Source organism: Leptopilina heterotoma, unplaced genomic scaffold (assembly GCF_015476425.1).
Source record: "Leptopilina heterotoma isolate Lh14 unplaced genomic scaffold, ASM1547642v1 Lhet_18, whole genome shotgun sequence".
In the NCBI taxonomy this organism is placed as follows: domain Eukaryota; kingdom Metazoa; phylum Arthropoda; class Insecta; order Hymenoptera; family Figitidae; genus Leptopilina; species Leptopilina heterotoma.
The window spans coordinates 834,159-849,096 of NW_025110896.1; the positions used below are offsets into that span (position 1 = coordinate 834,159).

Below are 14,938 nucleotides of genomic sequence, written 5' to 3' on the forward strand. Positions count from 1 at the left end.
AATTAACACATAAAAATATATAAAAAATGCAGTCCACTAAGTTAAGAACGCAGTAGATTTATTAATTAGCAGAAGTATACATTCTTATAAAAGTAGGAACGAACAAAAAAAATCCATACAATAATTTTCAGAACTTAAGAGTTCTTTTTACAAACATGGACATAAAGTTAATTAAATTAACAAATGTTCTGATCGAAATATTATTTTTTTGACAGTAAATGTGCATTATCGCTCATGAATTTAATCATTAATTGCCTCAAATCATCGAAATTATACGATTCAATACATAAAAGTAATTCATATGCTTCTTTGAAGTCTTTTATTAATTTACATATTTTCTTTAAAGAGAGTTTTTTCAAATTTTCCAAATTATATTTATTCGCTATCAATAATAATTGTTTTAATTCGTCTTGAGATAGTTTTCCTGTAATTTCGTCAGTATACAAATATCGAATCATTTCTTCGACAATTTTCAGTTCGAAATCTCCAATTATTAGTTTATTATCTCGAGCCTCCGTCATCGGATTTTCAAGCATCACTCGAAAAACATCAGATTGACATATAAGAATTATTTTATGTACCCAAAATTCTTGATCTTCACAAATTATTTTAAAATCGGTGAATTTTCTTTGTTGGTAAAGAGAGAAGAATTTCGCCGACGTTATATTTTTAGAAATAACAACATCTAAATCGGCAACATTTATCGCTTCAATCTTGCAGAGTAACAATATGTCTTCCTGTTTTCTCAAATTCGTTATTGTAAATTCCCCAAAACAGATGAAAGAATTAAACATACTATTGTTTATTTGAGTCTCTTTTCCATTAACTACATAATGATTGTACACTCTATAAAAAGTGACTTTATATTTTTCTTGTGCCAAACATGGCAAAAATTTTATGAACGCACGGAAATTGTTATCAATTTTGTAAAATTCTAATGAACACGAACACCATATCTCGTTTATGGAACCTTTACAAATACCTGACTCAAAATTTTTGTAGGGAATTGTTATTTGTAGCCAATGAACAGATTCATCATCAGAATCAAGCGAAGCCTTTTTAACAATATCCTTTATTATCGGGGAAAAATCTGACACGATCGCCATAATTTAAAAAGAAAAATCCTTGTTCCTTAATGCTCGACGTCAATAAATTCTGCAAATATTATTTTTTTTTAATAAATCGTTCTCATAAAATATTTAAACATAGTTAATAAATTATTATAATTTGTTAATAAATAGTTATAATAGGTAATTAATAAATTAATAAATTTATTAAATTAATAAAATTTATAAAATAATTTAGCAAAATTTACTAAATAATTTTCATAAAAATAAAAAATTTCAATATTAAAAATATTTTTTCCACTGTTTGTTTATAATTTAATGTTAATTTTGAGTATAAAAAAATAATTAGTACCCTATATAACTCATTAATTACATTGCTTCAATTTATAAACAAATATTTTTGTTTGTAAACACTTCATATTTTTGAAAAGAACATATAAAATTAACATAAAATTTTTTTTGATTAAAAAAAATTACTAAAGTTATTGCAAATTGAAGACTTACGTAAGTGGAAAAAATCCAGCAAATCCTTATAACGAAAAAAATTCCAGGATAATTTCAAGTTTTCGTTAAACTTCAGAAGTGTTTTACTTTTTTAACGATGTTTTTAATTTAACTGACATATACACATGGCAGCAATGAACTACGAACATAGCTGACGCTCCCTAACAAATGAATTCTCCTGATCCTTTGTCAATTTTTAATTCTCAATTCTATCCTCTAGAGGGTGCTGAAATAAAATTTTAGCTCTTTAATTGTTTGCGCGGCTGATTTTTGATTTAGTCTCTATCGATCGAAAATTCTGACTTATATTTCGATGTATAAATATACGTAATTATATATAGAAATTAAAATTAAATAAATTCGTGGCTTCAATTTTTATTAATCTGGATTTTGAGGGCAGAGAATCACTAAAAAATTTTTCCATTTTTATAAAAAACGAGTTCAAAAAATAAACTTGTAAAAAAGTGTGATTATCAGTTTTTTTAACTAAACAATTTAATCGTTTTGAAATTTTAATTATTTTTTTACTCAAAAATATGTTCCTAAGGTTTTGAACTTTCACATGAACGCTAATATTATAATAAAAATAAGAAATATAAATCGAATACTTACGTAAATAAAAATGCCAGTAAATCCTTAATAATCGAAGAATATTCTCAATTTTTCGCTATCATTATTTAAAAGTCCCACAATGATTTTCTCTAAAACAGGATTTGAATTCTCCCTTTTAAAAATTTTAATTCTCAATTGTAAAAATAAAAATACTTGTGAAAATAGAAAATAATTTATTTAATTAATTGCTATATAGAATATTTAATAATAATAACAATAATAATAATAATAATAATAATAATAATAATAATAATAATAATAATAATTAATTATAGTATAATAATTAAATATTTTCAATAAAATTTTCTTACTATTAATTAAAAACTTACGTATATAAAAGTACCAGCAATTTTTTAGCGATTAAATAAATTCCAGAACAACTGAAAATAATAATAAAAAAATAAATAACTCATTAGTGAAAAATATCCGTTGCATTTTATTTATTGCGGGTTAATGGTTAAATATTACATTTATTAATTTTTTAAAGTACTAAAGAATTGATAATCATGAATATAGAAGTTAAAAATAATATAACTGCAGGGATTTTATAAATAACTAGCGTTCCTTTATTGAATCATACAATAAAAATTTTTACAGGACAATTTTTCGGTACAGCCGAAAGAAAAATAATTCTGAACAATAAATTACAACAGAAAACTTTTTAAGTTTTAACATACAACCCTGTAAACGCTTACATTGAACGAATACTTTTTTACATGAAAGTATTTTTATTTTCTCTCATAAATTGAATTACAAAATTTTTCATATCAACAAAATTGTGAGATTCAGCAAAAATAATTAAATCCAAAGCTTGCTCAAAGGTTTTTATTAATTTCAAAGTCTCTTTAAAACAAATTTTTTCCAGTTTTTCCAAATTATATTTGTTTGCAATTAATAATAATTGCTTGAATTCGTCTTCAGATAGTGATTCTGTCATTTCATCAGAATATAGATAACGAATCATTGTTTCTACAATATTTGGTTCAAAATCACTTATTGTAAGAGCATCTTCTCGAGATTCTTTCATTGGATTTTCAAACATTGCTTGAAACACATCGGATTGACACACGAGAATTGTTTTATGAACGCAAAATTCTTGACCTTGGCAAATTATTTTGAAATCGGATAATTTCTTTTCCTCGTATAGAGAGAGGCATTTTGTGGACATTAGATTTTTTGGAATGTCAATTTTTACAGGCATTTCTTCTATTTCTACTACTTTACACAATATGTGAATATTCTTTGGCACATCAGGTAAAGAAAACTGTTTTTTAAATTTATAAGTACTACCTTTTGTTACATCGGCTACGTTAATTGTGTCAGTAATTGGAATTCCACTTAGAGTGTGTATCTGGTGAAGTGTTATATGATAGTGTTTATTCTGTAATGTCACTGAAAATTTAATGCTACTACTAAACTCATTACCATCAATTTCTTCTAAAATTAAATAGAAGGAGAATTCTGGATTGGTTTGAAATTGTATTTTGATAGCATATGGTTTTGACTTTACTTTTTCAGCAGGAGTTATTATTCCTACGTAATTAATATATTCTCTTTCAAGAATATCCGTTGATTCGCCGATTTCTCTGAGTACATCGGAAAAATACATGCCAACTGCCATATTTTTAAAGTACTGCAAAGATTTACTGCAAGCCGATAATAATTTCTGTAGAAAATGATATATTTTACCAAAAAAACTAAACTTCCACTTTATGCAAGTGCAAATTATTTACTAGAATGTTATCTTGTAGAAAAATAATCTTAAAAAAAAGAAAATCTCATTTTAAACTAAATTTAACACAAAAAAAACTATAATTTATATCATCTTAAATGTAATATAGATTAAAAGGTAGAAAAATCTATTGGTTAAAATTTTTTTTTGGAAAGTTAAAAAAATTCTTTATTTTTTTAAAACATTTTTTTTTATTGTTTGTGAACTTCACCAACGATAATAATGTATACAAGAATAAAAAAATATTATTAAGATTAATTTTTATCCGCAAAATGTGTCAAACAATAGTCAAATATTGAATTCCTCTTTTTAAATGACTTTATAGGCTTGGCCAACTAATTAAAAATAAAATAGCAAAAAAAATTTTTTTTATAAATAAACTAATGATTCAGTAACTCAAAGTCCTTCTGCTGAACATTCACTTTGTACCACTGTCAAGTAAAGTTTTGTTTTATATTATTATTTCATTTAATTTTACATTTTAAATATTTACATTAATATAAATTTTTGCAAAGTAATTTTTCAGTTTAACTCAAAAGAAAAAAATCGAAGTAATATTCAAGATAATGTGTAACACGATCTTATGGCATGTCTACCGAGAGAATTTGATCCTAAAAGTTTTAGATATGGAAGGAAATATTCACCTTATGAGAAAAGAAAAAAATGTTTAAATCAAATTATTTAAAAACTACTTATTCACTAATTCACGTAAGTAATTTTTTAAAACTAATTTTTAATCATTTTGCAATAAAAATTCAGTGAAAAAAATAAATTGCAATTAGTTAACAAAATTATAATATTTACTTATACATATAATTAAAATAAAAGTGAAATATTTACTGAAAATATAAAAATAAATTAAAATTAACAAAATTAATTAATTAAAACTTATATTAATTAATAAAACTTATATTAATCTGGATTTTGAGAGTACAGAATTACTAAAATGTTTTTCCATTTTTTCGAAAAATAAATTCAAAAAATAAACTTGTAAAAAGTATAATTATAATTTTTTTTAACTAAACTAGTTAGTCGTTTTTAAATTTTAATTATGTTTTTCAATATATACTCAAAAATATGTTCCTAAAGTTTTGAATTTTCACATGAACGATGATATTTTTATTTAGATAAATTTAATTTGTATTATATTAAAAACATTATTTTTAATATTGCAAAAGTAATTTCTTAATTAGGTAAAATTGTTGATATTTACATTATTTTCCATTTCATTTAGTAAATTTTTAAATAAATATTTTCACGGAAATCGTTTTTGTTCTTTTAAACATTCAAAACTTTAAAGAAATTCAAAAATAGAATATTGTTGACATATTTTTAATTTATTTAATTTATCCCAGTAAATGTGTCAAAGTAACCGAAATATAGTAATTTATTAATTTATTGATAAATATAAAAAAGAAACAAAATAGAACTTTTTTAAGAGTAAAAACTTTCTGCATATAAAACTTCTCTTGAAATGAAAAAAAGATATTTTCCTTTCAAACCTTTTTTATTTTTGACAAGCATATATGAAAAAGCACCTAAATATTATTTTTTTATTAACAGTAAACTTCTATTAAAAAATATTGTTTTCGGAGATTTTTTGAGATAGAGGGAAAAATAGAAATAACAGATAAATTAATAAAAATTGAGTACTTACGTAAATAAAAATGCCAGTAAATTCTTAGTGGATAAATAATCGAAGAATATTCTCAATTTTTTCCTGATTTTATTTCAAAGTCACACAATGATTTTATTTTAATTTGTCACTATCGTGACGGCGACAAACTGCGAATTGAACAGTTCTCTAACACTTCATTTGAATTCACTCTTTCGAAGATTTTAATTCTCAATCCTGTTGTCCAGAGGGTACTGAAGTCGAACAATTTTTGCGCGGCTGTTTTTTAATTTTGCAATTTATATTTCTCGACTAATATTTTGAGTATAAAAATATCTATGAAAGTAAAAAAAATTACTATTAAATAAAAACTTACATTATAAAAGTCCCAGCAATTTCTTAGAGATTACATAAATTTCAGGACAACTGAAAATAATTACGTATGCGTGAAAAATAATCGTTGCATTTTATTTATTGGGAGACAATAGTTAAATATCACATTCATTAATTTTTGAAAGTACTAAAAAATTGATAATCATAAATATAGTATGTAGTTAAAAATAATTTTAATGTGGAGATTTTGTTAATATACAACGTAATTTTATTAAATCATACAATAAAGAAATTTACATGACAATTTTTCGGTTCAACCGAAAGAAGAATAATTTTCAACAATAAATAGAACAAAAAATTTTTTAGGTTTTAACGTAAAAACGTGTTAGCGCTTGTATTTAACGAAGAATTCTTTACGACAAAACATTTTTATTTTCTTTCATAAATTCAACTACAAAATTTGTCAAATCGATAAAATTGTGAGATCCAGTAAAAAGAATTAAATCAGCAGCTTGCTTAAAAGTTACTATTTCTTTCAAAATCTCGTTGAAGCAAATACTTTCCAATTTTTCCAAATTATACTTGTTTGCAATTAATAATAATTGCTTGAATTCGTCTTCAGAAAGTGATTCTGTCATTTCATCTGTATATAGATAACGAATCATAGCTTCCACAATTTTCGGTTCAAAATCACTTATTATGAGAGCATCTTCGCGAGATTCTTTCATTGGATTTTCAAACATCGCTCGAAAAACATCGGATTGACACACAAGAATCATTTTATGAACGCAAAATTCTTTATCTTTGCAGATTATTTTAAAATCAGTTAATTCCTTTTCTTCATATAAAGAGAGAATTTTCGCAGACATTTCATTTTTTGGAATATCTATTTTCGCAGATGATTTTACTTCCTGTATTTTGCACAGCATGTAAATATGTGAATTAACACACCATTCACTGACCCAAGAAAATTGTTTGTTAAATTTATAATTAGTACTTTGTGTTATGTTGGCTAAGTTGATTGTATCATTAATTATAATTTCACCTTCGGCGTTTAACTGATAAAGTGTAATTTCATAGTGTTTATTTGGTAGTGTCTGTAAAAATTCAATGCTACAGCTAAACTTATTATCATGTATTTCATCCCTTATTAAATGAAAATCAATTCCTGGATTTCCTTGACATAGTTCGAAACGATTTGGCATTGATTTTCTTATTTTTTCTAAAGGAATTATTAATGCTACGTAATTAATATTTTTATTTTTAAAAACATCCAAAGATTCGACGATTTGTCCGAATGCATTGGAAAGATTCATGCCATCTCCCATATTTTCAAAAGAAGTGCAATGATTTACTGCAAGCTGTTAATAATTTCTGTAAAAAAATATATTATTTACCAAAAAAACTAAACTTCTACTTTATGCAATTGTCAGAAGAAAAATAATTACCATCATAAAATTTAAAAAAATTATGTACTACAAAGTTATCTTGTAGAAAAATAATTTTAAAAAAAAGAAAATCTCAAAAATTCTAATATAGTAAAATGTAATTTATCTTCAATATAATATATATAATAAAATAATTTATAAAGAAAGAAAAACTTATTGGTTAATATTTTGTTTCGATAAATGAAAAAAATTCCATATTTTTTATAAAATTTTTTTTTATTGTTGCTTGTGAGCTTCATTGACGATAACATCACAGTAAATCGTGAGGTATTAAAAAGTGTTGCAGATTAAATTAACACCAAAAATGGTTAAAATAATTAATTTTGGTGTTATTTTTTACAATGAATGAAATTTTAGTTCATTAAATTTGTTTTAAACTATAAAACATGAAGATATCGATAACTCCGAGTCTTCGACTCGAAGTGATCGATTTCTTCATATTTATAATTTTCGAAAACGTTCAGTGTCAATTTTCAAATCCATTTGTTTACAATATTCAATTTCACGAAATTTCAATTATTTTAAATTCTTCAATTAAATGCATATTAGAAAATAATAACTTCAAATAATATAAAAAAAATTCAATTAAACTTTTTCAAAATTCAATTATTTCTAAAAATTCACTCTATATTTCTTTTAATATTCAATTATAATCTAAAATTTTAACTGAAGTTCATTTTTATGAAATGAAAATCAATTTTTATTACAAAATTTTACAAGAATTTAATTATTTAAGTGCAAAAGTAAATTTTTTTTTGAATAATTGAATGTTTCTCAAAATTCAATTCTCATAAAGAATTTTAGTAACAAATTTTTAAATAATTGAATTCTTTTGTCGAATATTATTAAAACTTGCATGAACACAATTACTTTTTTCAAGGAATTCAATTATAATTGTATGAAAAATAATTGAAACGCTACGATAAGTTTTATTATTAGTATAAATAATTTAATCCTTAAGAAGAATTTTATTACTCTTAAAAATAATTGAATTTCTGCAATAATTTGTAATTTTTCTAAAATTAAATTTTTTTCTAGTGTTTTTAACTAAAATTCTTCAATAAATCCATTATTTTGAATAATTTTTAAAAAAGTTCTTTGAGAATGTTCAAATTCATTCATTCGTTTATTCATAATGGAATTCTTTTGGAAAATTTTATTGAAATAGTAGATATTGAAAATCATTGAGTTTTAGAAAACTTTTGAAAATAATTGAAATTTTGACAAGAATTTGATTAAAATTTTGTAAAATAATTGAATATCAGAGAATAATTTTATTATTTATAAAGAGAATTGAAATTTTGACGAGAATTTTTTTAAATTTTTGAACACAATTGAATTTAGTAACTATGTTACTAAGTTAGTTAGTAAGTTAGTAACTAAGTTAGTAACTAACTTATTAACTTACTATTCTCCCTGGAGAAGCTAAATTCGTTGAATTTTTCCAAATCGTTGACTTTGGTGTTTTATTTAAAGTAAAATTTCATTCATAGTTAAAAATAACACCAAAATAGATTATTTTAATCCTTTCTGGTGTTATTTTAACACCTCACTTTTTACTGTGTATATATGAGAGTGAAAAATATCATTGAGTTTAATTTATAGCCGCAAAATGTGTCAAACAATAGTGAAATAATGAATTATTTAATTTATTAAAGAAAATTTGAGAAATTAACAATTATAAACTAATTAAAAATAAAATAATTGTATAGAAATGTATAGAAATTTTTTTTATAAATAAACTAATGATTTTTGGCATTTTTCAGTAATATTTTAGAAGAAACAATTAAAACTACTATTGCAAATTTAAAAATTAATGAGAATTTTGACTACAAGAAAATATTCTCTTCCTTAAATGACTCTTTAATTAGTCATCATTTAAATTGATCAACAAACATTTTCTTTTGTAAACACACTATAGATTTTTGAACACAATATGCAAAATCAACTAAAATATTCTTTCGCATTAAAAAAAGTTATAGAAATTATTATAAATTGAAGACTTACGTAATTTAAAATTAAAAAAATTCAGGAACATCTCGATTTTTTGTTATTCTTTAGTATTCCAGATTTTTACAATAATTTTAATCGTCATACACGTAGCTGCGTTAAAATTCGAATTGAGCTAACGCTTCCTAAGGATAATTGATTAGTTCATCGATTTCTATTCCCAATTCTAACAGTTCAGAGGGTGCTGAAATCGAAGAATTTTAAGGCGGCAGAATTTTGATTTTATAAAATTCCATTCATTGATCAATCGATTAATTCCGACAAATAATTTGGGTATAAAAATATGTGTGAAAAAAAAATTAATTTCATTAATTGCTATTGAATTTGTAATAACAATAAGTAATAATAGTAATATAATTAAATATTTTCAATAAACTTTTTTTGCATTAAAAACCTTTTTTTCACCATAACATTACTATTAATTGAAAACTTATTAGGTATATAAAAGTACCAGGGATTTCTTAGCGAATGCATAAATTCCAGAGTAACTAAAAATAATTTTTAAGAAAATAATAACGTATGAGTGAAAAATAACCGTTGAATTTTATTTATTGGGAGACAATAGTTAAATGTCACATTCATTAATTTTTGAAAGTACTAAAGAATTGATAATCATAAGTATAGTATGTGCTTAGTATAAATGATCTCGGGAAGGTGAGTAGAATAAAAAATTCAAAAATTTATCGTCATAACACAACGTTTCGTCGGACAGGGTATGCCGACCTCATCATGCTATATTTATTAAAAAAACACAAAACACTTCAATAAAAAATATTCATAAATATAGTAGTTAAAATAATTTTACTGCGGAGATTTTGTAAATATACAATGTAATTTTATTAAATCATACAATCAAGATTTTTACATGATAATTTTTCGGTTCAACCGATAGGATAATAATTTTAAACAATAAATAAAACAGAAAACTTTTTAGGTTTTAACGTAAAATTGTGTTATCGCTTACATTGAACGAAGAATTTTTTTACATCAAAGTATTTTTATTTTCTTTCATATATTCAATTACCAAGTCTTTCATATCAATAAAATTTTGAAGTGCAGTAAAAATAATTAAATCAGCAGCTTGCTTAAAAGTTTTTATTACTTTCAAAAGCTCGTTGAAGCAAATTTTTTGCAATTTCTCCAAATTATACTTATTTGCAATTAACAATAATTCTTCAAATTCGTTTTCAGATAGTTTTTCGGTCATTTCATCGGAATATAGATAACGAATCATTGCTTCTACAATTTTTGGTTCAAAATCACTTATTACAAGTACATTTTCTCGAGATTTTTTCATTAAATTTTCTAACATTGCTTGAAAAACATCGGACTGATACATGAGAATTATTTTATGTACGCAAAATTGTTGATCTTTGCAGATTATTTTGAAATCAGTTAATTTTTTTTCCTCATATAGAGAGAGAAATTTCGCTGACATTTCATTTTTTTGAATATCTATTTCCGCAGATGATTTTACTTCCTGTATTTTCAACAATATGTAAATGTACGGATCATCAACCACATCAAACCAATCAATCCGAATCGAAAATGCACGAACACCATCATCTTCTGTTACATCGGTTACGTAAATTGTATCATTCATTTTAATTTCATTTTCCACGCTTAACTGATAAAATGTCAATTGATAGTGTTTATTCGGCAATGTCTGTGAAAATTCAGTGCAAGGAATATACTCATCACCGTCCTCTATCAGATAAAAAATAATTCTAGGATTACTTTTACATAATATTTCTAAACAACGTTCTGAATTTCTTAATTTTTCTGTAGGAATTATTAATGCTACGTAATTAATATTTTTATTGTTTAAAATATCCGGAGATTCACCGATTAGTTTGAGTGCATCGGATACATTTATGCCAGCTGCCATATTGACATAAAAGTGCAAAGTTTTACTGTGAACCGTTAATAAATCCTAAAAAAAATTATATTGATTAGAAAAAAGTAAAAAACTTGTAGAGGGACTCAGAGTTAGTGAATCATTAGTTAGTAAAATGTTAAGTAATGAAAATAAGCATATATGAATAAATTTCTTTAAAAAATTAAATTAAAAAATTTCTTTAAAAAAATTCTTTCCTTTCTAAAAAAATGTTTTTTTTTAAATCATATTGTTCAAAATATATTCATTTACATGTGACAAAATAAAAATTTGTATTTATACTCTCTAAATATAATTTATGAATAGTATGATACTGATTTAAATTAGTATAATTATTTTCTCTAAATTTTTGTCATTTTTTACTAAAATTTTAGAAGTAACAATTAGAACCACTGATGCAATTTAGAAATTAAAGATAATTTTCATTATCAGAAAATAATTTCTGCCTTAAATGACTCTTTAATTAGTCATCGCTATTAAATTAATAAACAAACCTTTTTCTTTGTAAACACACTATATATTTTTGAAAAGAATACGCAAAATCAACTAAAATATTCTTTCATAAAAAAAATTATTAAAATTATAAATTGAAGACTTACGTAAATGAAAATTACACCAAATTCTTCGCAAGTTAATGAAACAATCCAGAAAAGTATCAATTTTTTGTTAATGTTTGTTGTTTCTGATTCTCGCAATGATTTTAATCATTATACACGTAGCTACGATAAATTTCGAATTGAGCTAATGCTTCGAAACAATAATAGACTAGTTCGTCGATTTCTATTTCCAATTCTAACAGTTCAGAGGGTTCTGAAATCAAAAAATTTTAAAGCGGCAGAATTTTGATTTTATTAAACTCCATCCATTGATCAATCGATTAATTTCGACAAATAATTTCGGTATAAAAATATGTGTGAAAGTAAAGTTAATTAATTCAATTAATTGCTATAGAATATTTATTAAGAATAATTAATAATTGTATTAATTAAATATTTTCAAAAAATCTTTTTTTTCAATAAAAATACTCAATAACATTATTGTTAATTCAAAGCTTACATAAATAAAAGTACCAGCAATTTCTTAGCGATTAAATAAATTCCAAGGCAACTAAAAATAATTAAAAAAGAATAATAACGTATGAATAAGAAATAACCGTTGTATTTTATTTATTGCGGGACAAGAGTTAAAAGTTACATTTATTAATTTCTGAAAGTACTAAAGAATTTATAATCATGAATATAGAAGTTGAGAATAATATAACTGCAGGAATTTTATAAATAACTAGCTTTCCTTTATTGAATCATACAATAAAAATTTTTACAGGACAATTTTTCGGTACAGCCGAAAGAAACATAATTCTGAACAATAAATTACAACAGAAAACTTTTCAAGTTTTAACATACAACCCTGTTAACGCTTATATTAAAGTAAGAATTTTTTACATCATCATATTTTTATTTTCTCTCATAAATTGAATTACCAATTTTTTCATATCAACAAAATTGTGAGATTCAGTAAAAATAATTAAATCCGAAGCTTGCTCAAAGGTTTTTATTGCTTTCAAAAGCTCGTTGAAACAAATTTTTTCCAGTTTTTCCAAATTATATTTGTTTGCAATTAATAATAACTGCTTGAATTCGTCTGCAGATAGTGATTCTGTCATTTCATCAGAATATAGATAACGAATCATTGTTTCTACAATTTTTGGTTCAAAATCACTTATTATAAGAGCATCTTCTCGAGATTCTTTCATTGGATTTTCAAACATTGCTTGAAACACATCGGATTGACACACGAGAATTGTTTTATGAACGCAAAATTCTTGATCTTGGCAAATTATTTTGAAATCGGATAATTTTTTTTCTTCGTATAAACAGAGGCATTTCGCGGACATTTGATTTTTTGGATTGTCAATTTTTACAGGCATTTCTTCTATTTCCTTTATTTTACACACTATGTAAATATTTGGATCTTTAGAGACATCAGGTAAAGAAAATTGTTTCTCAAATTTATGAATATTACCTTCTGTTACATCGGTTATGTTAATTGTGTCAGTAATTTGAGCGTTTACTTGATGAAGTGTTATTTTATAGTGTTTATTCTGTAATGTCACTGAAAATTTAATGCTAATACTAAATTTATTACCAGCAATGTCTTCGAATATTAAAGAAAAAGAAATTTTTGGATTACTTTTAATATCTATTATTGCGATAGAATTCGAATTTGACTTTACTTTTTTAATCGGAATTATTATTCCTAAGTATTTAATATTTTCTCCTTTAAGAATATCCACAGATTCGCCGATTAGTCTTATGGCTTGGGATAAATTTATGCCAACTGTCATATTTTTAAAGTACTAAGATTTACTGCAAGCCGATAATAATTTCTGTAAAAAATTATGTTATTTACCAAAAAAACTAAACTTTCACTTTACTTAAGTGTAAACAAATTTTGCATACATAAAAAAATTATGTACTAGAAAATTATCTTCTAGAAAAATAATGTAGAAAAATAATCTTAAAAAGAAGAAAATCTCATTTGAAAAAAAAATTTAACACAAAAAACTGTAATTTGTATATGTACATTAAGTTATTTTAATTATAATATATATTATAGTAAAATTATTTACACGGAAGAAAAAATATTTTCTTTCGAAAGAAGAATAAAAATTTTTTTTTTTATATAACATATTTTTTGATTGTTGTTTGTGAACTTCACTAACAATTTTACATTATAGTATAATTATTTTCACTAAATTTTGTCATTTTTTACTAAAATTTTAGAACTAACAGATAGAACCACTGATGCAATTTAGAAATTGAAGATAATTTTCAATATCAGAAAATAATTTCTGCCTTAAATGACTCTTTAATTAGTCATCACTTAAATTGATAAACAAACATTTTTCTTTGTAAACACACTATATACACTGAGAAAACATTATACTTAATTTAAATAGAAAAATAATTTTAAGTGATTTTGTTTAATTGAAATTAGTTTGTAAGCTTAATCCCAATATATAGAAAATTTCTACTGCTTTGATTAAAAAATATTATTTTTCTGAATATTTATATTTAATTCAAACATATTTTCTGTTTTGATTAAAAAAAAAAATTATGTTTGATTCAAACTTAAAAGTTAATTATAAATAATTTATAATCAACTATAACTTATGTTTGAATTAAATATATTATTTCTTTAAATGAACCAAAAATATGTTTAAATTGAACTTAATTATGTTTGACTGTATAGAAATGATATTTTAAGTTTGATTTAAACAAAATATGTTTGAATCAAATAAATCGTTTTCTCAGTGTATATTTTTGCAAAGAATAGGCAAAATCAACTAATATTCTTTCATTAAAATAATTATGAAAATTATGAAAATTATTAAAATTATTATAAATTGAAGACTTACGTAAATAAATTACAGGAAATTCTTCGTAACTTTAAGAAAAAATCCAGGAAACTCTCAATTTTTCGTTAATTTTTGTTATTCCTGATTCTCAGAATGATTTTAATCCTCATAAACATAGAGGCGATGAACTTCGAATTGAGCTAACGCTTCGTAATCGTAATAATAATTGACTAGTTATTCTATTTCTATTCTCAATTCTAACAGTTCAGAGGGGGCTGAAATCGAAAAACTTTGACGCGGCAGAATTTTGATTTTATAATTTATATTAGTCTTTTGACGCTAACTACAAGAATCTTTTATTT

At 23.4% G+C, this 14,938-nt stretch overlaps 3 protein-coding genes across 6 annotated transcripts; all 3 read right to left on the reverse strand.

Annotated features, from left to right (window-relative positions):
* Window positions 1-37: 37 nt before the first annotated feature.
* On the reverse strand, window positions 38-14,810 carry LOC122499968 (speckle-type POZ protein-like). Of its 4 annotated transcripts, XM_043608580.1 has the most exons (5): window positions 5,573-5,704; window positions 2,513-2,563; window positions 2,184-2,272; window positions 1,572-1,797; window positions 38-1,155 (listed from the first exon to the last, which is right to left on the reverse strand). In XM_043608580.1, the coding sequence occupies exon 5, from the start codon at window positions 1,104-1,106 to the stop codon at window positions 201-203; it is 906 nt and encodes a 301-aa protein (XP_043464515.1). In that variant the 5' UTR covers window positions 1,107-1,155; window positions 1,572-1,797; window positions 2,184-2,272; window positions 2,513-2,563; window positions 5,573-5,704; the 3' UTR covers window positions 38-200. The 4 variants fall into 4 exon arrangements, with proteins under 4 accessions (XP_043464515.1, XP_043464511.1, XP_043464513.1 ...); XM_043608576.1 differs by lacking the exons at window positions 38-1,155; window positions 1,572-1,797; window positions 2,184-2,272; window positions 2,513-2,563; window positions 5,573-5,704 and adding exons at window positions 2,707-3,849; window positions 14,637-14,810; XM_043608578.1 differs by lacking the exons at window positions 38-1,155; window positions 1,572-1,797; window positions 2,184-2,272; window positions 2,513-2,563 and adding an exon at window positions 2,707-3,849 and having other exon boundaries at window positions 5,573-5,720.
* Window positions 6,075-9,456, reverse strand: LOC122499965 (speckle-type POZ protein-like). Its single transcript, XM_043608573.1, has 2 exons — window positions 9,319-9,456; window positions 6,075-7,237 (listed from the first exon to the last, which is right to left on the reverse strand). The coding sequence occupies exon 2, from the start codon at window positions 7,189-7,191 to the stop codon at window positions 6,277-6,279; it is 915 nt and encodes a 304-aa protein (XP_043464508.1). The 5' UTR covers window positions 7,192-7,237; window positions 9,319-9,456; the 3' UTR covers window positions 6,075-6,276.
* LOC122499969 (protein roadkill-like) lies at window positions 10,134-12,003 on the reverse strand. The gene is made up of 2 exons (XM_043608581.1): window positions 11,818-12,003; window positions 10,134-11,254 (listed from the first exon to the last, which is right to left on the reverse strand). The coding sequence occupies exon 2, from the start codon at window positions 11,207-11,209 to the stop codon at window positions 10,304-10,306; it is 906 nt and encodes a 301-aa protein (XP_043464516.1). The 5' UTR covers window positions 11,210-11,254; window positions 11,818-12,003; the 3' UTR covers window positions 10,134-10,303.
* Window positions 14,811-14,938: the final 128 nt, after the last annotated feature.